Consider the following 25,188-nt stretch of genomic DNA (forward strand, 5'->3'; position numbering starts at 1 on the left):
AACATACCAGTATAATACATTCCTAACTCCTGTGCTAAACTTATCTCCTAGGCAAACAGGATTTTATTTGATCTACATGAGGCCGGTCTCCACTTCTCGATTGCTATACTTCTTTCAGGCTAATCTCTCTTTCTCCATTCTCAACGTGCATCTGATGACTTTGTTGTGTGCTGTTCAATGTGCAAACGCTCCCTTCGATTCCTTTATTCGCACAAGCAGAATATCGGGATTGAGTATAGATTCTGGCAACAAAGACAGTACCATTTGAAGCATTTCTTTTTTTACGCTTGCGAAACTCATGTTTGTTCAAAGTCTCACATCACCTTTCAACTTCACCCACCGGTACATTCTCCCCACCTCCTTCCTTACCTCTCACCCTCCCTCCCACTTCTCAGTGAGAGCCTGACTTCTGCTCTGTGGCATGAGTGCTGTACCCATTGGAGGGCTGAGACGGCGCCTGTCCGTCCAAGTCTTCCTTGGCGGTGACCGGGGGCCTCCGGGAGCGGTAAGAGCCAGTGAAGAGTCGCAGGGCCCCTCGGCAAATGAGGGAGAACCAGTAGACCTGGGGGGCCATGAGCATAGCTGCGCCCAGGTTAACTTGCCAGGGCACGTTGAAAGGAACCATGTAGAAGGGAATGGACGTGTACCTGGAGGGGGGATTATAAAGAGAATGGGCACATGGGGGCTTCAGAGTGGCCACATACATAGATCCAACAAAAGGGGGGAGCCGGGGCATTAAAGGGATAGTTAACCCATATTTCATCACTTTCTTATTTTCATCAGTTTACCTGAAATGGCTCAATTTGACCAAAATTAGTTGCCTGATGACTCATCCTGAATTTAATTTTGCTGCTCTATCAATCGCTCTATACATCAGTCTGAACCTGCTATCCTATAAGTATTTTGTGCTGAGGCCAAAATGACGTGATTCGTGTAGGCTGTCTCTGGCCCAATCCATCGGTTTTTGGGAACAACCAGAACAATTTGAATGTGTCTGCATTTGAGAAGTTAGTGGGTGTGGCGTTTGGCCGGAGTGATGTGGATGGGTAGCCAGGCTACTAAATGAGATCCACACACACTTACATTTTCACGCTATGCTCCCATTGATGTCAATACAGTTGAAGTCGGAAGTTTACATACACCTTAGCCAAATACATTTAAACTCTGTTTTTCACAATTCCTGACATTTAATCCTAGTAAAAATTCCCTGTCTTAGGTCAGTTAGGATCACCACTTTATTTTAAGAATGTGAAATCAGAATAATAGTAGAGTGATTTATTTCAGCTTTTATTTATTTCATCACATTAGTATTTGGTAGCATTGCCTTTAAATTGTTTAACTTGGGTCAAACGTTTCAGGTAGCCTTCCACAAGCTTCCCACAATAAGTTGGGTGAATTTTGGCCCATTCCTCCTGACAGAGCTGGTGTAACTGAGTCTGGTTTGTAGGCCTCCTTGCTCCCACACGCTTTTTCAGTTCTGCCCACACATTTTCTATAGGATTGAGGTCAGGGCTTTGTGATGGCCACTCCAATACCTTGACTTTGTTGTCCTTAAGCCATTTTGCCACAACTTTCGAAGTATGCTTGGGGTCATTGGGCCTCATTCACCAACCGTTCTTACAAAGTAATGTGTTCTTAAACCCCACTTATGCACTTTTTACGAAGATTCTGATATTCACTAATGTTTTCTCATCTTGGATTTGTTCTTAGCTAAGAACAAAATCCACGCACACTCAAGAGCATTCTTACGCACATTTCAGCGGGAGTTAGCAGACCGGGTGGGCATATCACAGCCATCCATCAGCCGCGCTCTCCCACGAGTTGTGGACAAAAGCTGCTGGTCTGCACAACGTAATCGGGGCAATAGACTCACGTGCGCATTAAGGCACCCTCACCAGACCCATTCCCATACCTCAACCGCAAGGAATATCACTCAATGTACAAGTCATCTGCGACTCCGACAACCATCTCTTGAACGTGGTCTCCCACTTCCCAGGAGGTGCACATGACTCGTATATTTTGCAGAACAGTTCTGTGGGAATGCGCCTGGAACAAGGAGCTGCTGGAGACGCATGGCTCATTGGTAAGCATCGTTCAGTAATTTCAAATTCCAATTGTTGGTTTCAAAAATTGGGTTTCTTCATTAATGACATTAATGACTAGGAGATCGGGGGTATGCCCTTGCGCCCTGGCTAATGACGCCACTAACAAACCCTCAGACGCACCAAGAGGCCTCTTATAACCAGAGGCACGCACGCACCCGCTCCACCATTGAGCGAACCATTGGTATTCTGAAGGGACGCTGGATGTGTTTGGACACAGCAGGTGGTAAGCTGCTTTACAAGCCAGAGAAGGTGAGTAGGACTACTTGTTTTATTCAGGTTTGAAAAATGGAGAACATGTTGTAGAATAATCTAATTCCAACAATTAATTTTATTTAGTTTTTCTAGCTTTTGATCATCTTTACACCGTTTTTAGGTTTGCACAATAATCATGGCCTGTTGTGTGTTACACAACATCGCTATGAAGCGTGGTGTTCCACTTCCACTTCAGCCACCACACCAGGATGTGCATCCTGACCCATTGCTGGGACCAGACAACAGACTTGGCGTGGAAGTCAGACAACAAATAATTTCTTGTTTTTTATTTGTTTTGTCCTTTAAATACCACAAATTAAACACATGAAATGACAGGTTTCAGTGCGCGTTCTTTATATTTTTAAATGTGTGTTTATGTTTTTGAGTGTTTCTGATATTGTGGCCAGAGTAGAAGCAATTTCACAGAGACTTTGCGCAATCCGCTCCTGGTTATCCAAGACCGCATCGGAGATGACACATGCAGTTGGACGGGACCTGGGGGCACATACAGAGGCAGGCCTACTGCAGGAAGGCCAAATGGTGTCAGGTTCCTCTTCACAGAGGGGTTGCCTGGATTGGAGATCTGTAAATAACAAAAACGATACTGTTTGTTCAATATAGGCCTAATGCAAAAGCAATAGGATTTCAAACGAGGACTCATTCACAGTCATAGGCCCACATTTGGTTTGACAAACTGGTGTAAAATTCCTTTCCAATGGTTTCACCATTGCTTTCAGTTAAATTATGGCATGCAATTGTATAAATTCAGAAAGACTTGCTTACCGTCTGATTCACTGGTGGGAGATGGCCTTGGAGGATATTAAGCTGTTGATATAGGGCCCTGGTCAGTGTCCAGTTGCTCCGCTGAGTGCCGTCTCACCAATAATGGCCCCGAAGCGCTGGTCAATCTCAGATAACTCAGGGCCTGCATGCCCCCCTCCAGTGGTCATTTACATTTACATTTATGTCATTTAGCAGACGCTCTTATCCAGAGCGACTTACAGTTAGTGCATACATTATTCTTTTTTAAAATTTTCATACCCCATGGGAATCGAACCCACAACCCTGGCGTTGCAAACGCCATGCTCTATCAACTGAGCTACCTCCCTGCCGGCCATTCCCTCAGTATATGTCTCGTGTTTGGCAATGGATTTTTTGGTCTCTGATTTTAAGTCAAACCATTTCTTTTTTACATCTTCAATTGAGCGACGTTGTCCAGAAACAGAGTTCACGGAATCCGTGATCTCCTTCCATGCCTCCGTTTTGTTGGTGGCTTTAAAACCACTGGAAACACTACTAAATATTATGCCTCGTTTGGCAATTACCTGTTGCAGTAGAATTTCTATTTCAGAATTACTGAAGTTCCTTTTTCGTTTGGTGATCGGTGGACCACCACCGTCTGTGCATCTTTTGGACATTCTCCAACTTTTCTTGCACACGGCCCTGAAGTGTCATGTCCTTATATGGGAATTTCAGGGGCGTTTTCTTATGCTAATTAGGAACAACTGGCACACGCTTTCAATTACGAAGACGTGGGATTCATCAATCCTAAGAACACGGGTGCGAACAACTCTGTTGTTTAAGAACATGTCATGAATCCGACGTAGACTTTTCTTAGGGAGTTTATTAAGAACAAAGTTTAGAAAATTCTTAGGTAGATATTGGTGAATGAGGCCCATTGTCCATTTGGAAGACCCATTTGCGACCAAGCTTTAACTTCCTGACTGATGTCTTGAGATGTTGCTTCAATATATCCACATTTTTCTTCCTCATGATGCCATCTACTTTGTGAAGTGCACCAGTCCCTCCTGCAGCAAAGCACCCCCACAGCATGATGCTGCCACCCCCGTGCTTCACGGTTGGGATGGTGTTCTTCGGCTTGCAATCCTACCCCTTTTCCTCCAAACATAACGATGGTCATTATGGCCAAACATTTCTATTGTTGTTTCAACAAACCAGAGGACATTTCTCCAAAAGGTACGATCTTTGTCCCCATGTGCAGTTGCAAACCGTAGTCTGGCTTTTTTGTGGCGGTTTTGGAGCAGTGGCTTCTTCCTTGCTGAGCAGCCTTTCAGGTTATGTCAATATAGGACTCTTTTTACTGTGGATATAGATACTTTTGTACCCGTTTCCTCCATCATCTTCACAAGGTCCTTTGCTGTTGTTCTGGGATTGATTTGCACTTTTCGCACCAAAGTACGTTCATCTCTAGGAGACAGAACGAGTCTCCTTCCTGAGCGGTATGATGGCTGCGCGGTCCCATAGTGTTTATACTTGCGTACTATTGTTTGTACGGATGAACGTGGTACCTTCAGACGTTTGGAAATTGCTCCCAAGGATGAACCAGACTTGTGGAGGTCTATATTTTTTCTGTGGTCTTGGCTGATTTCTTTTGATTTTCCCATGATGTCAAGCAAAGAGGCACTGAGTTTGAAGGTAGGCCTTGAAATACATCCACAGGTACACCTCCAATTGACTCAAATGATGTAATTAGCCTATCAGAAGCTTCCAAAGCCATGAATTTTCCAAGCTGTTTGAAGGTACAGTCAACTTAGTGTATGTAAACTTCTGACCCACTGGAATTGTGATAGTGAATTATAAGTTAAATAATTTGTCTGTAAACAATTGTTGGAAAAATTACTAGTGTCATGCACAAAGTAGATGTCCTAACCGACTTGCCAAAACTATAGTTTGTTAACAAGAAATGTGTGGAGTGGTTGAAAAATGAGTTTTAATGACTCCAACCCTAGTGTATGTAAACTTCCGACATCAACTGTAAATTATCCATGCAAAAGCCAGAGTTCCTTGCGCTTATCTCAACTCTGAATCTGGCCCTAAGAGTACATGGACTCCAAATGATGAAAGTATTATGAAACGTAGGTGAACTATCCCTTGGCAGCCGCCCAATACAATGCTGCTCTCTTCACAAGCCCCGAACCCTGATAGAAGAGTTAGAAAAATAAGAGATGTGACCAAATCACCACGCACATCAGTCCTTTAAGCTCAGCATGGAAGCAGAGCGTGATAGAGAGTGAGGGACAGACAGAGAGACATACCTGCCATACACGTAGTAGAGGTAAGGGAAGAGGAGGACTCGACAGATGAAAAAAGTGACCAGCATAGTAGCCCCATTCACTTTGTGCAGGAGAGTGTGTTGCTGTTTGTACTGAGAGGAAAAAGAGGGAGAGAAAGAATGAGAGAGGAGAGAAAAAAGGAGAGAGAGCAAGCAGTACAGATTGGTGAAAGCCGAAAAATAGTTAATAGGGCTATTGCTCTACTTTGCATGGACACCAAAAAGTGGAAAATGGAGGACAAAGTATACTTGTCATGCTTCAAGCCAAAGCCGGGCTTGTATAGAATACAGTGCTTTAAGGTGTGGGAGAAAAACATGTCATTATACACAGTATATTCTGCAAAGCATTTATCTGTTTCCACCAGCTTGCTAGACTTCTTTTCTGCTCCAGCAAGCTAAGCGTTGTATCGACAGCTAGCGCAACTTTGACAAGACAACACTGAGAAGATTATGATAACAGTTCAACGTTTGAAAACCTCAACATTGTCATTTCACATCATACAATTATCATTTTTATCTATCAAATGTATAACACCACACTGTCCTGTGTAGTTTGCTTTAAATGGTTCCCAACTCTATACCACACACTGTAGGGCAGGAAGGGGAGGGCACGGGTGGTGTGTGATCTAAAGGGAGGGAGAGAGGTGGACAGGCAGATATTGTATCCGCTGTTAAATCCAGTACGAATACAGGGGGCTATATTCAAAGGCTAACAGATGAGCCTCAGATGTCAGTAAAAACAGCATAAAGTGCATTCGGAAAGTCACTGGGAGACTAGTCAGGATCGAGGCCCAGATGAACGGAGCAAAGTACAGAGAGATCCTTGATGAAAACCTGCTCCAGAGCGCTCAGGACCTCAGACTGGGGCAAAGGTTCACCTTCCAAGAGGATAACAACCCAAAACACACAGCCAAGACAACGCAGGAATGGCTTCGGGACAAGTTTGAATGTCCTTGAGTGGCCCAGCCAGAGCTCGGACTTGAACATCTCTGGAGAGACCTGAAAATAGCTGTGCAGCGACACTCCCCATCCAACCTGACAGAGCTTGAGAGTATCTGCAGAGAACAATGGGAGAAACTCCCCAAATACAGGTGTGCCAAGCTTGTAGCGTCATACCCAAGAAGACTCAAGGCTGTAATCGCTGCCAAAGGTGCTTCAACAAAGTACTGAGTAAAAGTAACTGAATACTTATGTAAATGTGATATTTCCGTTTTTGTATTTACATTTGCAAAAAAATCTACAAACCTGTTTTTGTTTTGTCATTATGGGTTATTGTGTGTAGATTGATGAAGAAAAAAACATTTAAATCAATTTTAGAATGAGGCTGTAACATATCAAAATGTGTTAAAAGTTAAGGGGTCTGAAAACTTAACGAATGCACTGTAGGTCAACCTTCAGCAAGACACTGCTGTACTACTGTACACACACTCCACCACTACAGATGCAGATATGTGAAAGATCACCTACAGTTGCATATGAAAGATACACTGAGTATACCAAATATTATGAACACATTCCTAAAATAGAGTTGCACCTCCTTTTGCCCTCATAACAGCCTCAATTCGTCGGGGCATGGACTCTACAAGAAGTCGAAAGAGTTCCACACAGATGCTGGCCCATGTTGACTCCAATGCTGCCCACAGTTGTGTAAAGTTGGCTGGATGTCCTTTGGTGGTGGACCATTCTTGATACACACAGGAAACTATTGAGCATGAAAAACCCAGCTGCATTGCAATTCTTAACACAAAATGGTGCGTTTTTTTTGCGTTCCAATTCATCCCAAAGGTGTTAGATGGGGTTGAGGTCAGGGCTCTGTGCAAGCCAGTCAAGTTCTTCCACACCGATCTCGACAAACCATTTCTGTATGGGCATTGTCATGCTGAAACAGGAAAGGGCCTTGCCCAAACTGTTGCTACAAAGGTGGAAGCACAGAATCGTCTAGAATGTTATTGTATGCTGTAGCATTAAGATTTCCCTTCACTGGAACTAAGGGGCCTAGCCTGAACCATGAAAAACAGCCCCAGATCATTATTCTTCATCCATCAAACTGTACAGTTGGCACTATGCATTTGGGCAGGTAGCGTTCTCCTGGCATCCTCCAAACCCAGATTTGTCCGTCGGACTGCCAGATGGTGAAGCGTGATTGAGCACTCCAGAGAACATGTTTCCACTACTCCAGAGTCCAATGGCGTCGAGCTTTACGCCACTCCAGCCGACACTTGGCATTGCGCATGGTGATCTTAGGCTTGTGTGTGGCTGCTCGGCCATGGAAACCCATTTCATGAAGCTCCCGACGAACAGTTCTTGTGCTGACGTTGCTTCACGAGGCAGTTTGGAACTCGTAGTGAGTGTTGCAACCGAGGACAGGCGATTTTTACACGCTATGCGCTTCAGCACTCGGCGGTCCTGTTCTGTTAGCTTGTGTGGCCTACCATTTCGCGGCGGAGCCGTTGTTGCTCCTAGACGTTTCCACATCACAATAACAGCACTTACAGTTGACCGGGGCAGCTCTAGCAGGGCAGAAATTTGATGAACTGACTTATTGGAAAGGTGGCATCCTATGACGGTGCCACATTGAAAGTCACTGAGCTCTTCAGTACAGCCATTCTTGTTAAAGCACCTTTGGCAGTGATTACAACCTCGATTCTTCTTGGGTATGACGCTACAAGCTTGGCACACCTGTATTTGGGGAGTTTCTCCAATTCTTCTCTGCAGATACTATCAAGCTCTGTCAGGTTGGATGGGGAGCGTCGCTGCACAGCTATTTTCAGGTCTCTCAAGAGATGTTCAAGTCCGGGCTCAGGCTGGGCCACTCAAGGACATTCAGAGACTTGTCCCAAAGCCACTCCTGCGTTGTCTTGGCTGTGTGCTTAGGGTCGTTGTCCTGTTGGAAGGTGAATCTTCACCCCAGTCGGAGGTCCTGAGCGCTCTGGAGCAGGTTTTCATCAAGGAGCTCTCTGTACTTTTCTCCATTCATCTTTCCCTTGATCCTGACTAGTCTCTCAGTCCCTGCCACTTAAAAACATCCCCACAGCATGATGCTGCCACCACCATGATTCACTGTAGGGATGGTGCCAGGTTTCGCTTGGCAATCAGGCCAAAGAGTTCAATCTTGGTTTCATCAGACCAGAGAATGAGTCCTTTAGGTGCCTTTTGGCAAACTCCAAGCGGGCTGTCATGTGCCTTTTACTGAGGAGTGGTTTCCGTCTGGCCACTCTACCATAAAGGCCTGATTGGTGAAGTGCTGCAGAGATGGTTGTCTTTCTGGAAGGTTCTCCCATCTCCACAGAGGAACTCTGGAGCTGTGTCAGAGTCACCATCTGGTTCTTGGTCACCTCCCTGACCAAGGACCTTCTCCCCCGATTGCTCAGTTTGGCCGGGCGGCCAGCTCTAGGAAGAGTCTTGGTGGTTCCAAACTTCTTCCATTTAAGAATAATGGAGGCCACTGTGTTCTTGGGGACCTTCAATGCTGCAGAAATGTTTTGGTACCCTTCCCCAGGTCTGTGCCTCGACACAATACTTATGTAAATAAGGTATGTTTTATATTTTTTATACATTTGCTTTAAAAAAAATAAAAAATAAAGGTTTTTGCTTTGTTATTATGAGGTATTGTGTGTAGACTGATGATAATGCTTCGTTTTTTTAAATCAATTTTAGAATAAGGCTGTAACGTAACAAAATGTGGGAAAAGTCAAGGGGTCTGAATACTTTCCGAATGCACTGTATAGACATTAATGGACAGTATGTTGATAGAATATGTAGTATATCTGAAGAATACGTAGGATAGAATAGTATATGTACAGAAATAGTTGAATAGGATGGCCTTGAATAGAATACAGTCTATACATATGAAATGGATAAAACATTATGTAAACATTAATAAAAGTGACCAGTGCTCCATGTCTACATACATAGGGCAGCATCCTCTAAGGTGCAGAGTTGAGTAACTGGGTGGTAGCCAGCTAGTGACAGTGACTAAGTTCAGGGCAGGTTACTGGGTGGAGGCCGGCTAGTGATGGCTATTTAACAGTCCCATGACCTTAAGATAGAAGCAGTTTTTCAGTCTCTCTGTCCCAGCTTTGATGCAGACCGCACCACCCTCTGGAAAACCCTGTGGTTGCGGACGGTGCAGAAATCCTTCAGCTTCCTGAAGTTGAAGAGGCGCTGTTGCGCCTTCACCACTCTGTGTGGGTGGACCATTTCAGATAGTCAGTAATGTGTATTCTGAGGAACTTGAAGCTTTTTTACCTTCTCCACTGCGGCCCCGTCGATGTGGATGGGGGTGTGCTCCCTTTTCTGTCTCCTGAAGTCCACGATCAGTTCCTTCGTTTTGTTGACGTTAAAAGGAAAAGGTTATTTTACTGGCACGACTCCGCCAGGGCCCTCACCTCCTCCCTGTAAGCTGTGTCGTTGTTGTTGGTAATCAGGCCTACCACTGTTGTGTCGTCTGCAAACTTGATGATTGAGTTGGAGGCGTGTGTGCGCAGCCTTGTGTGGCCCGTGTTGAGGATCAGGTGTTGTTGCCTACGTTCACCAACTGCGGGAGGCCCGTCAGGAAGACCAAAGGCCCTAAGCTTAATGATGAGCTTGGAGGGTACTATGGTGTTGAAGGCTGAACTGTAGTGAATGAACAGCATTCTTACGTAGGTATTCTTCTTGTTCAGATGGGATAGGGCAGTGTGCAGTTCGATGGCGATTGCATCATCCGTGGATCGATTGGGGCGGTATGTAAATTGCAGTGGGTCTAGGGTGTCGGCTAAGGTGATATGATCCTTAAATTAGCCTCTCAAAGCACTTCATGATGGCAGAAGTGAGTGCTACGGGGCTAGAGTCATTTAGTTCAGTTACATTCACTTTCTTGGGTACAGGAACAATGGTGGACATCTTGAAGCAAGTGGGAACAGCAGATTGGGATAAGAAGAAATTGAATATGTCCACAAACACTCCAGCCAGCTGGTCTGCGCATGCTCGGAGGATGTGGCTAGGGATGCCGTCTGGGCCGGCAGCCATGCGAGGGTTAACACGCTTAAAATGTCTTACTCACGTCGGCCACGGAGAACGAGAGCTCACAGTCCTCGGGAGCGGCCCGCGTCGGTGGCAATGTGTTATCCTCAAAGCGGGCGAAGAAAGTGTTTAGTTTGCCCGGGAGCAAGACGTCGGTGTCCACGACTTGGCTGGTCTTCCCTTTGTAATCCATGATTGTCTGGAAATCCCTTGAATTGCGACTCTATTTTGTCTCTGTACTGTCGTTTTGCCTGTTTGATTGCCTTACAGAGGGCATAACTGGACTGTTTGTATTCAAACATATTCCCAGTCACCTTGACGTGGTTAAATGCGGTGATTCGCACTTTCAGTTTTGCGCAAAGGCTGCCATCTATCCATGGTTTTTGGTTTGGATAAGTTTTAATTTTCACATTGGAAACAACATCCCCTATACACTTCCTGATGAACTCAGTCACCGTGTCAACCTGGAACATATCCCAGTCCACGTGATCAAAACAATCTTGAAGCATGGATTCCGATTGGTCAGACCAGCATTGAATAGACCTTAGCACGGTCCATTCACTTCCTGTTTGAGTTTCTGCCTATAGGAAGGGAGGAGCAGAATGGAGTCGTAATCTGATTTGCCGTAGGGAGGGCGGGGGAGGGCCTTGTAGACATCCCGGAAGGGAGAGTAACAATGGTAGAGAGTTTTTGAAGCAGAGTACTGCAGGCAATGTGTTGATAGAACTTCGGTAGGTTTTTACTCAGATTTGCTTTGTTAAAGTCCCCAGCTACAATAAATGTGGCCTTAGGATATGCGGTTTCCAGTTGGCACAAAGTCCAGTGTAGTTCCTTGAGAGCCGCCGTGGTATCGGCTTGATGGGGAATATACACGGCTGTGACAATGACTCAGGAGGTAATGCGGTCGGCATTTGATTGTGAGGTATTCAGTGTTCTAGGTGAGGTGAACAAAATGACTTGAGTTCCTGTACGTTACCACAATCACACCACGAGTAGTTAATCATGAAACATACACCTCCACCTTCTTCTTCCCGGAGAGCTGGCTGTATGGACGGGGACAGTATATCCGGTGAGCGATATGATTCCGTGAAACAGAGTATGTTACAGTCCCTGATGTCTCTCTTGAAGGAGATCCTCCCCCTGAGCTCATCTACTTTATTGTCCTGGGACTGAACATTAGTGAGTAATATACTCGGAAGCGGTGGATGGTGTGCACGCCTACCGTGTTGGACTAAAAGTCCACTCTGAATACCTCTTCTCTGCCGGCTGCGTCTTGGAGCAACCTCTGGGATAAGTTCATTCGCCTTGGGGGATACGAAAAAAGGATCCAATTCAGGAAAGTCGTATTTCTGGTTGAAATGCTGGTGAGTTACTGCCGCTCTGATATCCAAAAGTAATTTCTGGCTGTATGTAATAACACAAAAAAACGTTCTGGGCTAATAATGTAAGAAATAACCAAACAAAAAAAAGAATACTGCAAAGTTGCTTAGGAGCTAGAAACAGAGCGGCCATGTCTATCGGCGCCATCTTGATACTTTCGAGTAAATTAGACCAACGTATGCCTGTGCGCAGCGCCTCCAAAAATGAATCTATCAGCACTTCACTCAGTGCGCACAGCTCCCCTGCCAGGCAGTGTCGCTGCACGAGGTGGGATATAGGATTCGTATATCTTTGTGCAATAACAGCTCTGAAACAAAACAGCAGAAATACTTTGAAAACAGCTACTGCAGCATTTTTCTGCTATAAATCGCAACTCGCACATGTGCTCATACTTTTGACTATTTTTATTCACGAAGGTAATGCTCACACTGTAGAGCCCTGCAAATTAACCACCCACCAACGTGGCTGGTGAAATAGACATTCTTACCCGCCAATACCTAAAGTTACCCGCATTTGGCTGGTGTTCATTTTATGCCCTACCATTCACCCTCTGAATGGCACACATACACAATCCATGTGTCAATTTTCTTAAGGCTTAAAAATCCTCCCCTTCATCTACACTGATTGAAGAGGATTTAACAAGTGACATCAATAAAGGATCATTTGATTCACCTGGTCAGCCTATGTTATGAAAAGAGCAGGTGTTCTTAATTTGTTGTATACTCAGTGTACTGTAATGTGCTGTAATTGATGTAAGTCATATTACAGATGTGCTGTTATACACGACACACACAGGCATAGATGGCACATGACAGAGCGATGAGCCACATGCCAGGAACCAACAGTCCAATTAGGTCTCTGTTTGAGAAATTGAAACACAAGTGGGACACCTAGAGATGTGTGCACTTCAAAAAGTACTCCGAACACAATAGTTTAGAGATGTTCAAAAACTGAAGTACCTGGATGAGGATCTTTCCCAGACAGACCCACGGAGTGCTGACTTCCGCCAAGAACATGACGCCTTGGAAGTAATCCCCCTTGCCCTGTCGCCAGAACTGGGGGAAAGAGGAAGAAGACAGTTGGCAGCCATTCATTGAAAGTCATGTTTTATCATCATGAATAAGCCTTCAACAAACCCTTTTGCCAGTGTAAAGTAAGCCTTGTCCATAGGGCAGGAGCCTTTATGCTGTTTTTGTAGCATGATGCAGCTTGATGTACAAGTACACCCCCTGGACAGGAGGCTAGTCTGTCACAGGGCCTTACCCCCAATCCATCTGTATCCCTAATGCTCAGTACCAAGCAGAGAGGCATCAAGTCGATTTTTTGAGTCTTTGGTAGGACTCGACCGGGGAATCAAACATCCAACTTCCCAATATCCAGGCGGACACCCAAACCACACGGCCACAAGGTTTTGCCTGTGTACCCTACCAAATATCTTTAATAATGACACACACAAGATACTTCCAATAAACACTCACTCACACGTCATTCTCCCAGCATTTGCATGTTGTCATTGGGCAACAGTTACCACAGAGATGGGGAAGCACACGGTGACCATGACGACGTGGTGGAGCACCATGAGGAACTCGCGGCGCAGGTAGCTGGTCAGGGCCGCACCCAGGGGTTTGGCGCCGCTGTCTGCTTCGTGACCCTTGATGCGCAGCTTGTACCAGTAGCACATGAACATGGCGTAGATGTCGTACACAAAGTAGGGCACGGCAAAGAGGATGTAGGCGCTGGTGAGCCAATGCCTGATACAAAAAAGAAAAATAGGTCGAAAAAAGGGGTTACGGTAAGGTAACCTAGTTGAACAGCGGGCATTCAATAAGCAAGGCTACAATATTTGGATTTGATTCATTCGTATGTAAAAAGGTTTTACAAAAGGGGGGTTACAGCAAGGGTTTTCTGGGTGGGGAAGGACCAATGGGTGGGTTTCCGTGTGGGTCCTGCTTTTTGTTACATATCCATGGGGTCATCAACACTAAAGATAACAATTATATAATTAACATTCCTTTCTGAAAAATTATGGCAACACTAGCTATTCTCTCTTGGAATGTGAAAGGCCTAAATTGTCCTATCAAACATTCGCACTCTCTCGATATCCTTTGCCTTTTTTAATGTGTATACTCCAAATTCATATGATCCTATGTTTTTTGATTCTCTGAACAGAATATTGTTAGGATTAACTGAATTCCAACTGGTTATTGGGACAAACATGAATGTCATTTTGGACATGCGGGACAAAATCTACAGCATCTTCAGAAGGTATTCACATCCCTTGACTTTATAAATGTTTTGTTGTGTTACAAAGTGGGATTAAATTGGATTTTATTGTCTACACAAACGATCTACACAAAATACTCTGTCAAAGTAAAAAATAAATATATATATTCTAAATGGAAAATAAAACACTAATATACAGTGGGGAGAACAAGTATTTGATACACTGCCGATTTTGCAGGTTTTCCTATTTACAAAGCATGTAGAGGTCTGTAATTTTTATCATAGGTACACTTCAACTGTGAGAGACGGAATCTAAAAAACTCCAGAAAATCACATTGTATGATTTTTAAGTAATTAATTTGCATTGTATTGCATGACATAAGTATTTGATCACCTACCAACCAGTAAGAATTCCGGCTTTCACAGACCTGTTAGTTTTTCTTTAAGAAGCCCTCCTGTTCTCCACTCATTACCTGTATTAACTGCACCTGTTTGAACTCATTACCTGTATAAAAGACACCTGTCCACACACTCAATCAAACAGACTCCAACCTCTCCACAATGGCCAAGACCAGAGAGCTGTGCAAGGACATCAGGGATAAAATTGTAGACCTGCACAAGGCTCGGATGGGTTACAGGACAATAGGCAAACAGCTTGGTGAGAAGGCAACAACTAATGGCGCAATTATTAGAAAATGGAAGAAGTTCAAGATGACGGTCAATCACCCTCGGTCTGGGGCTCCATGCAAGATCTCATCTCGTGGGGCATCAATGATCATGAGGAAGGTGAGGGATCAGCCCAGAACTACACGGCAGGACCTGGTCAATGACCTGAAGAGAGCTGGGACCACAGTCTCAAAGAAAACCATTAGTAACACACTACGCCGTCATGGATTAAAATCCTGCAGCGCACGCAAGGTCCCCCTGCTCAAGCCAGTGCATGTCCAGGCCCGTCTGAAGTTTGCCAATGACCATCTGGATGATTCAGAGGAGGAATGGGAGAAGGTAATGTGGTCTGATGAGACAAAAATATAGCTTTTTGGTCTAAACTCCACTCGCCGTGTTTGGAGGAAGAAGAAGGATGAGTACAACCCCAAGAACATGGAGGTGGAAACATCATTCTTTGGGGATGCTTTTCTGCAAAGGGGACAGGACGACTGCACCGTATTGAGGGGAGGATGGATGGGGCCATGTATCGCGAGATCTTGGCCAACAACCTCCTTCCCTCAGTAAGAGCATTGAAGATGGGTCGTGGCTGGGTGTTCCAGCATGACAACGACCCGAAACACACAGCCAGGGCAACTAAGGAGTGACTCCGTAAGCAGCATCTCAAGGTCCTGGAATGGCCTAGCCAGTCTCCAGACCTGAACCCAATAGAACATCTTTGGAGGGAGCTGAAAGTCTGTATTGCCCAGCGACAGCCCCGAAACCTGAAGGATCTGGAGAAGGTCTGTATGGAGGAGTGGGCCAAAATCCCTGCTGCAGTGTGTGCAATCCTGGTCAAGACCTACAGGAAACGTATGATCTCTGTAATTGCAAACAAAGGTTTATGTACCAAATATTAAAGTTCTGCTTTTCTGATGTATCAAATACTTATGTCATGCAATAAAATGCAAATTAATTACTTAAAAATCATACAATGTGATTTGCTGGATTTTTGTTTTAGATTCCGTCTCTCACAGTTGAAGTGTACCTATGATAAAAATTACAGACCTCTACATGCTTTGTAAGTAGGAAAACCTGCAAAATCGGCAGTGTATCAAATACTTGTTCTCCCCACTGTATCTTGATTAGATAAGTATTCAACATGTTACAAACACCTTTGGCAGCAATTACAGATGTGAGTCTTTCTGGGTAAGTCTAAGAGCTTTGCACACCTGGTTTGTACAGTACTTGCCCATAATTTTTTTAAACCTTCTTCAAGCTCTGTCAAGTTGGTTGTTGATCATTGCTAGACAGCCATTTTCAAGTCTTGCCATAGATTTTCAAGCCGATTTAAGTCAAAACTGTAACTAGGCCACTCAGGAACATTCGATGTCGTCTTGGTAAGCAACTCCAGTGTATATTTGGCCTTGTGTTTCAGGTTATTACTAAAAGGTGAATTTGTCTCCCAGTGTCTGTTGGAAAGCAGACAACCAGGTTCCTCTAGGATTTTGCATGTGCTTAGCCCTATTCCGTTTCTTTTAATCATAAAAAACTCCCTAGTCCTTGCTGATGACAAGCATACCCATAACATGATGCAGCCACCACCATGCTTGAAAATATGAAGAGTGGTACTCAGTGATATGTTGTGTTGGATTTGGCCCAACATAACGTTTTGTATTCAGGACAAAAAGTTCCTTTGACACATTTTTTGCAGTATTACTTTAGTGCCTTATGGATGCATGTTTTGGAATATTTGTATTCTGTACAGGCTTCATTCTTTTCACTCAGTCATGTATGTTAGTATTGTGGAGTAACTACACTGAACAGAAATGTAAAAAACGCAACATGCAACAATCTCAATGATTTTACTGAGTTAAAGTTCATATGAGGAACTCAGTCAATTTAAATAAATTAATTAGGCCCTAATCTATGGATTTCACATGACTGGGAATACAAATATGCATCTGTTGGTCACAGATACCTTAAAATAAATGGGCCTCACAATGGACCTCAGGATCTCGTCACGGTATTTCTGTGCATTGAAATTGCCATCGATAAAATGCAATTGTGTTCATTTTTACATTTTAGTCATTTAGCAGACGCTCTTATCCAGAGTGACTTACAGTTAGTGAGTGCATAAATTTTTCATACTGGCCCCCCGTGGGAAACGAACCCACAACCCTGGCATTGCAAGCGCCATGCTCTACCAACTGAGCTACAGGGGACCTGTTCAGGGGTGTTCGTTGTCCGTAGTTTATGTCTGCCCATACCATAACCTCACCGCCACCATGGGGCACTCTGTTCACAACATTGACATCAGCAAACCGCTCGCCCACACCACACCATACACATGGTCTGCGGTTGTGAGGCCGGTTGGACATACTGCCAAATTCTCTAAAACGATGTGCTAGAGAAATTAACATTCAATTCTCTGGTAACAGCTCTAGTGGACATACTCCCTCAAAACTTAAGACATCTGGGCATTGTGTTGTGTGACAAAACTGCACATTTTAGAGTGGACTTTTATTGTCCCCTGCACAAGGTGTACCTGTGTAATGATCATGCTGTTTAATCAGCTTCTTGATATGCCACACTTGTCCTATAGATGGATTATCTTGGCAAAGGAGAAATGCTCAGTAACAGGGATGTAAACAATTTTGTGCACAAGATTTGAGATAAGCTTTTTGTGCATATGGAACATTTCTGGGATCTTTTATTTCAGCTCATGAATCATGGGACCAACACTTTACATGTTGCGTCGAGTGTACAATGTTGTTAATCTATCCTCAGTCATCTCGTCACAGCCATTAAACTCTAACTGTTTTAAAATCGTCATTGGCAGTTTCGTTCCTCTCCGGCAATAATAATAAGACCAACTACTAGCCACACGCAGCCAAGGCTCTCCAACATATTCTCTCTGATTACAGCCTCATTGATGCCTGGCGAGCACATAGTCCAAAAGCAAACGAGTACATTTTCTACTCAAACAGGCATAAAACATTCTCCCAATCAACTTTATATTATCTGCAACTCTATTTTCTTAAATTAAGACAGACATTCAACATATGAGCTTGTCTGATCACCATGCCTACTACTGCCAATTTCAAATTTCAGAATCTCCTAAAAGAGCCACAAGATGGCGTTTCAAAGTTTCATTATTGCAAAATCCTACATTGTGATGAATTTGAAATTGAACTAAATGAATTCATAATGCTCAATAAAAATTCAGTCAATGACCCCCGAATTCTATTGGATGCCACCAAAAGGTTTTATAAAAAATTATGCAACTTCATCTGCATCTGGGTTGAATAAATCACAATTAAATAAGATAATTGGAAATGTTGGTTACTGCGTTAGAGCGTTCTCAACCAACCCTTTTTTCAGACCAGGTAGCTATTACTCTTTCCAAAGTCAAGACAGAACTTAATTTATTGATAAGACAGAGAGCAGGATTTGTCATCCATTTAGTTAGGCTCAACAATTACTTCTATGGTAATCGTCCCAGGTCGTTTACTGGCCAACAAGCTTCGCAGTAATGATCAATTAGCTGATATAGCAACTATTGAATCTGAAACTGGGGAATTACTATCAGAGCCCAAATTAATCAAAGATTCTCCCGCTTCTGTAAAGAACTATACACCTCTGATTGTAAATCCACACCAAGTCAGACTAAGTGCGAGAAACCGGTAAATATATATATTTTTAAATCTATGAACAGCATGACGTGAAATGGAACTTCAATTATATGTGATGTTTAAATCTGGCTTATCTACGGGCCAAGGCCTACTCTTGGATGGGGACAGACAGCGCATTTCAGTATAGAGCGCAGTTCACAATGCAAGTAGGCCTATCATCTCATCATGGTAACTTTTTTCTTGTGAAAAGTAGGACAACATTTGCTGCAGAATAGCCTATGTATCAGTAATATAAGGACTGAATGCGCGTTTCATTTACACATTTCCATCTGGCTTTAGGGGGTCACCTTACTTTTTCATTGTAAAGTAGATTAAAAAAAAAAAAAAAAAAAAAACTGTATTTCCCAAGATTTATCACAACATTTTAGGACTACATATAGCAGCTTTTTAAAGGAGTCTGCTTTGTGTGTTCTTTTTCCCCCATGAAAAATCAAGTATTACTGCATCACGATACTGGTATCGGGACAACCCTACTACTCCCAAGGTACAAAAACCATTGACAAATTATGATTCTGAAGTTAACAATTCACTTAAAACATTTCTAGTGTGGCCTGAAGTAAAACATCGCTCAAGGCTGAATGAGAATTTAAAAAACTTGCTTTTCTTTTCTCTTCACTCTATGCTATAGTCGACATCATTTTGTTATTATTTTTATAGGTCTGATATCTTGTCTCTTTCTGGGGCGTGTTCATTAGGACAAGAAACTGAAAATGTTTTGCAACGGAAAACAAAAGTAATAATTTCTCCCTGTTTATCCGTTTTCTTCCATTTTAGTGACTCAAACATACCCCTGGTCTGTTTTACAAATTTTACTGACTGAGCTTTACAGTAACAACAATTGTCAGAAGGACGAGGTGAATTTCTACACTTACTGATCCTCGATGATGTCATCACAGGAGGAGGCAATGATGTAACCAGCTGAGGAGGCCATGATCGCCTGAACAGAGGACACTAACCTGAGAAAGACCAGCAGGAGAAATTAAACATTAACATTGTTTATAACATCAGACTTCAATTGCTAAATGTCTAGTAAAATATTAATGTTGTGTAAATCCAATTTTTACTAAAATGTCATCCATGAGCCTACGTCATTATCAGAAATAACCAAAAGTCATCACAGGACAGAATTTGTGTTGATTCATTTTGTGTAGTAGCCAATGGTTCCATCTCAATTAGTCTTTCCGCGATTCCTTGTATCATATCTCCTCGCTTCCTTCTCAAATGTATATTGAAAGAGAAAGTCCAAGGTACCTCACCTCAGACCTTCTTCTCCAATGTGTTGAGAAGGCAAGGAGCGAGAAGGCAAGGAATTGAGGAAAGATTAATTGAGAAAGAGCGCCTACATACAGTGAGGGAAAAAAGTATGTGATGCCCTGCTGATTTTGTACGTTTGCCCACTGACAAAGAATTGATCAGTCTATAATTTTAATGGTAGGTTTATATGAACAGTGATAGACAGAATAACAACAATAAAATCCAGAAAAACGCATGTCAAAAATGTTATAAATTGATTTGCATTTTAATGAGGTAAATAAGTATTTGACCCCCTCTCAATCAGAAAGATTTCTGGCTCCCAGGTGTCTTTTATACAGGTAACGAACTGAGATTAGGAGCACACTCTTAAAGGGAGTGCTCCTAATCTCAGCTTGTTACCTGTATAAAAGGCACCTGTCCACAGAAGCAATCAATCAGAATCCAAACTCTCCACCATGGCCAAGACCAAAGAGCTCTCCAAGGATGTCAGGGACAAGATTGTAGACCTACACAAGGCTGGAATGGGCTACAAGACCATCGCCAAGCAGCTTGGTGAGAAGGTGACAACAGTTGGTGCGATAATTCGCAAATGGAAGAAACACAAAAGTACTGTCAATCTCCCTCTGCCTGGGGCTCCATGCAAGATCTCACCTCGTGGAGTTACAATGATCACAACAACGGTGAGCAAAAATCCCAGAACCACACGGGGGGACCTAGTGAATGACCTGCAGAGAGCTGGGACCAAAGTAACAAAGCCTACCATCAGTAACACACTACGCCGCCAGGGACTCAAATCCTGCTGTGCCAGACGTGTCCCCCTGCTTAAGCCAGTACATGTCCAGGCCCGTCTGAAGTTTGCTAGAGTGCATTTGGATGATCCAGAAGAGGATTGGGAGAATGTCATATGGTCAGATGAAACCAAAATATTACTTTTTGGTAAAAACTCAACTCGTCGTGTTTGGAGGACAAAGAATGCTGAGTTGCATCCAAAGAACACCATACCTACTGTGAAGCATGGGGGTGGAAACATTATGCTTTGGGGCTGTTTTTCTGCAAAAGGACCAGGACGACTGATCCATGTAAAGGAAAGAATGAATGGGACCATGTATCGTGAGATTTTGAGTGAAAACCTCCTTCCATCAGCAAGGGCATTGAAGATGAAACGTGGCTGGGTCTTTCAGCATGACAATGATCCCAAACACACCGCCCGGGCAACGAAGGAGTGGCTTCGTAAGAAGCATTTCAAGGTCCTGGAGTGGGCCTAGCCAGTCTCCAGATCTCAACCCAATAGAAAATCTTTGGAGGGAGTTGAAAGTCCGTGTTGCCCAGCGACAGCCCCAAAACATCACTGCTCTAGAGGAGATCTGCATGGAGGAATGGGCCAAAAGACTTACAGAAAACGTTTGACCTGTGTCATTGCCAACAAAGGGTATATAACAAAGTATTGAGAAACTTTTGTTATTGACCAAATACTTATTTTCCACCATATTTTGCAAATAAATTCATTAAAATTCCTACAATGTGATTTTCTGGATTTTATTTTCTCATTTTGTCTGTCATAGTTCACGTGTACCTATGATGAAAATTACAGGCCTCTCTCATCTTTTTAAGTGGGAGAACTTGCACAATTGGTGGCTGACTAAATACTTTTTTCCCCCACTGTATGTGTGAGCGTATATATGTGTGTGTGTGTATATATGTGTGTGTGTGTGTGTGTGTGTGTGAACAAGTATTTGATACACTGCCGATTTTGCAGGTTTTCCTACTTACAAAGCATGTAGAGGTCTGTAATGTTTATCATAGGTACACTTCAACTGTGAGAGACGGAATCTAAAACAAAAATCCAGAAAATCACATTGTATGATTTTTAAGTAATTAATTTGCATTGTATTGCATGACATAAGTATTTAATCGCCTACCAACCAGTAAGAATTCCGGCTTTCACAGACCTGTTAGTTTTTCTTTAAGAAGCCCTCCTGTTCTCCACTCATTACCTGTATTAACTGCACCTGTTTGAACTCGTTACCTGTATAAAAGACACCTGTACACACACTCAAACAAACAGACTCCAACCTCTCCACAATGGCCAAGACCAGAGAGCTGTGTAAGGACATCAGGGATAAAATTGTAGACCTGCACAAGGCTGGGATGGGCTACAGGACAATAGGCAAGCAGCTTGGTGAGAAGGCAACTACTGTTGGCGTAATTATTAGAAAATGGAAGAAGTTCAAGATGACGGTCAATCACCCTCGGTCTGGGGCTCCATGCAAGATCTCACCTCGTGGGGCATCAATGATCATGAGGAAGGTGAGGGATCAGCCCAGAACTACACGGCAGGACCTGGTCAATGACCTGAAGAGAGCTGGGACCACAGTCTCAAAGAAAACCATTAGTAACACACTACGCCAGGGGTGTCAAACGTCCGGCCCGCGGGTCGGATCAGGCCCGCAAACGGGTTTAATCCGGCCCGCGAGATGATTTTGTAAAGTATAAAAATGCGCTGCAATTTTTCAATAAAATAAACTGCTGTTCCAATTGCGTCCACTGGATGGCGCAATAGCAATTGTGTTAAGCAAGCAAACTGTTTATACCGGGGCAGAGCAAGTAGGTCAAGTCTGTGTTTACTCACAGCCGAGACATCAGTGAAAGCTAGCTACCTCATTGCTAATGAAATCGCAGTGGCTTCAAAACCATTTAGTGAGGGTGAATTCGTAAAAACATGCATGATGAAGGCAGCGGAGATTGTGTGCCCTGAAAAGCGTCAGGCTTTTGTAAATATCAGCCTGACAAGAAACACAGTTGCAGACAGGATTTCCGATCTTTCAGTGGATTTGGACAGCCAGTTGAAGCAAAAAGTAAAGTCATTTATTGCGTTTTCGGTTGCAATTGATGAAAGCACGGACATTACAGATGTTGCACAACTGGCCATTTTCATCCGCGGAGTTGATGACACATTGACCGTCACCGAGGAGTTCGTGGAGTTGGTGCCGATGACAGATACAACGACAGCAGCTGATATTTTTACCGCACTCGTCGGCGCGCTGGACAGGGTCGGAGTGGACTGGTCCCGCGCTGTCAGCCTGGCTACAGATGGTGCGCCCACAATGATCGGGAAAAAAGCAGGCGTTGTGACAAAGTTCAGAGAGAAAGTGCAATCTGCAAATGGAGGACGTGATTTTTTGACTTTTCACTGTATTTTGCACCAGGAGGCTTTGTGTTGCAAGTCATTAAAGATGGATAAAGTCATGACGGTGGTCATCCAAACTGTTAATTTCATCCGATCCAGAAGCCTGAATCACCGTCAGTTTGACAGCCTTCTCAGAGAGAAAGACCACATCTATGGCCTGCCATACCACACTGAGGTAAGATGGTTAAGCCGAGGTGCTGAGGCGTTTCTTTGATTTACGAGACGAAATTGAACAGTTCATGGAAGAAAAGGGCAAACCAGTGTTAGAATTTCATTCCGCAGAAGGATGCAGGACCTTGCATTTATGGTGGATGTTACAGAGCACCTGAATAACTTGAACAAACAGCTGCAAGGGCGCAACAAAGTTGTCACGCAGTATTATGACAGCATACGTTCTTTCAAGTTGAAGCTGTCATTGTGGGAGACGCAACTTGCCGGTGGTGATGCAGCTCACTTCCCCTGTCTGAAAAATGTGTGCGCGACCCAACATGTGGCAGACATGAAGCGGTTCAAAGATAAAATAACGGGACTGTTACGGGAGTTTGAGCAACGCTTTCAGATGTTTGGTGAACTGGAGAAAGACTTCAACGTTTTTTGCTCGCCATTCACCGTGAATCCCTTTGATCTGCCCGTCAGCATCCAACTTGAAATAGACTTGCAGTGTGACTCGGATTTGAAGGGCAAATTTGCCGCAGCTGGCTTGGACACATTTAATCAGAATCTCTTGCCAGGTTACCCCAACTTGACAGCCCTCGCTGCAAAACTGTTGTGCATGTTTGGAACCACATATCTTTGTGAGCAAGTTCTCTGTAATGAGCATAAATAAAAGAAAGCTGCGCTCAAGGCTCACGCACAAGCACTTGAATCACATCCTGAAGTTGGCTGCCACTCAGGATGTGACGCCTGATATTGATGCGCTGGTGAAAGCTAAAAGATGCCAGGTATCAGGAGTCAAATAAACTATGCAACCCCACTTAAAGTGCTACATGAGACACCCTGATATAGTTCTGTGATCTGTGATATACTTCTGTGAATCACTGAGGCATTGTGTGTTTGTGTGTTCTTTGTCCTCAGAACTTTCAAATAACTTGGTGTTTTATGATTAATAGTGATGTTGTGCTTTTGGACACACTGTCCTCAGGCTCCAGCTTTATGTTTACATGTTGATGTGCTATTGTTTTTAATTGATTTTATTTTATTTGTATATTTAACCTATTCTTGACTCTGTGGTTCTTGCACTTGTTTGGGGAACAGGATTTCATTCTTTTTATCTACATTTCTGCCTGAGAAATGACCCCCTGATATAGTTCTGTGATCTGTGAAACAGTTCTGTTAATCACTGAGGCATTGTGTGTTTGTGTTCTTTTTCTTTAGAATTTTCAAATAAACTTGACGTGTTTTATGATTAATAGTGATGTTGTGCTTGTACTATTTTGGACACACTGTCCTCAGGCTCCAGCTTTATGTTGTATGTTGATCGTATTAAAACAAAGAAAACAATCTGAAGTTGTTGTTTTTAAGTTATATATACACCATGATTTTTCCGGTCCGGCCCACTTGGGAATAGATTTTCCTCCATGTGGCCCCTGGGCTAAAATGAGTTTGACACCCCTGCACTACGCCGTCATGGATTAATATCCTGCAGCGCACGCAAGGTCCCCCTGCTCAAGCCAGCGCATGTCCAGGCCCGTCTGAAGTTTGCCAATGACCATCTGGATGATCCAGAGGAGGAATGGGAGAAGGACATGTGGTCTGATGAGTCAAAAATAGATATTTTTGGTCTAAACTCCACTCGCCGTGTTTGGAGGAAGAAGAAGGATGAGTACAACCCCAAGAACACCATCCCAACTGTGAAGCATGGAGGTGGAAACATCATTCTTTGGGGATGCTTTTCTGCAAAGGGGACAGGACGACTGCACCGTATTGAGGGGAGGATGGATGGGGCCATGTATCGCGAGATCTTGGCCAACAACCTCCTTCCCTCAGTAAGAGCATTGAAGATGGGTCGTGGCTGGGTCTTCCAGCATGACAACGACCCGAAACACACAGCCAGGGCAACTAAGGAGTGGCTCCGTAAGAAGCATCTCAAGGTCCTGGAGTGGCCTAGCCAGTCTCCAGACCTGAACCCAATAGAACATCTTTGGAGGGAGCTGAAAGTCCGTATTGCCCAGCGACAGCCCCCGAAACCTGAAGGATCTGGAGAAGGTCTGTATGGAGGAGTGGGCCAAAATCCCTGCTGCAGTGTGTGCAAACCTGGTCAAGACCTACAGGAAACGTATGATCTCTGTAATTGCAAACAAAGGTTTCTGTACCAAATATTAAGTTCTGCTTTTCTGATGTATCAAATACTTATGTCATGCAATTAAATGC

General features: G+C 43.7%; 1 protein-coding gene across 6 annotated transcripts in view; it reads right to left on the minus strand.

Annotated features, from left to right (window-relative positions):
• Positions 1 to 25,188, minus strand: part of tlcd3bb (TLC domain containing 3Bb) — a 58,332-nt gene that overhangs the window by 14,726 nt on the left and 18,418 nt on the right. For 4 of the 6 annotated variants that reach the window (XM_041884617.2, XM_041884626.2, XM_041884605.2 and 1 more), the window contains 5 exons: positions 19,250 to 19,333; positions 13,343 to 13,565; positions 12,774 to 12,869; positions 5,414 to 5,523; positions 261 to 647 (listed from right to left, as the gene is read on the minus strand). In XM_041884617.2, coding sequence (XP_041740551.2) covers positions 392 to 647; positions 5,414 to 5,523; positions 12,774 to 12,869; positions 13,343 to 13,565; positions 19,250 to 19,333 — 769 coding nt within the window. In that variant the 3' untranslated portion in view covers positions 261 to 391. Of the gene's footprint in view, positions 1 to 260; positions 648 to 5,413; positions 5,524 to 12,773; positions 12,870 to 13,342; positions 13,566 to 19,249; positions 19,334 to 25,188 lie in introns of those variants that run through there. The other 2 variants (XR_006001886.2, XM_041884614.2) reach the window with 1 other exon arrangement.

The sequence above is a fragment of the Coregonus clupeaformis genome, chromosome 1, assembly GCF_020615455.1.
Source record: "Coregonus clupeaformis isolate EN_2021a chromosome 1, ASM2061545v1, whole genome shotgun sequence".
Taxonomy (NCBI): domain Eukaryota; kingdom Metazoa; phylum Chordata; class Actinopteri; order Salmoniformes; family Salmonidae; genus Coregonus; species Coregonus clupeaformis.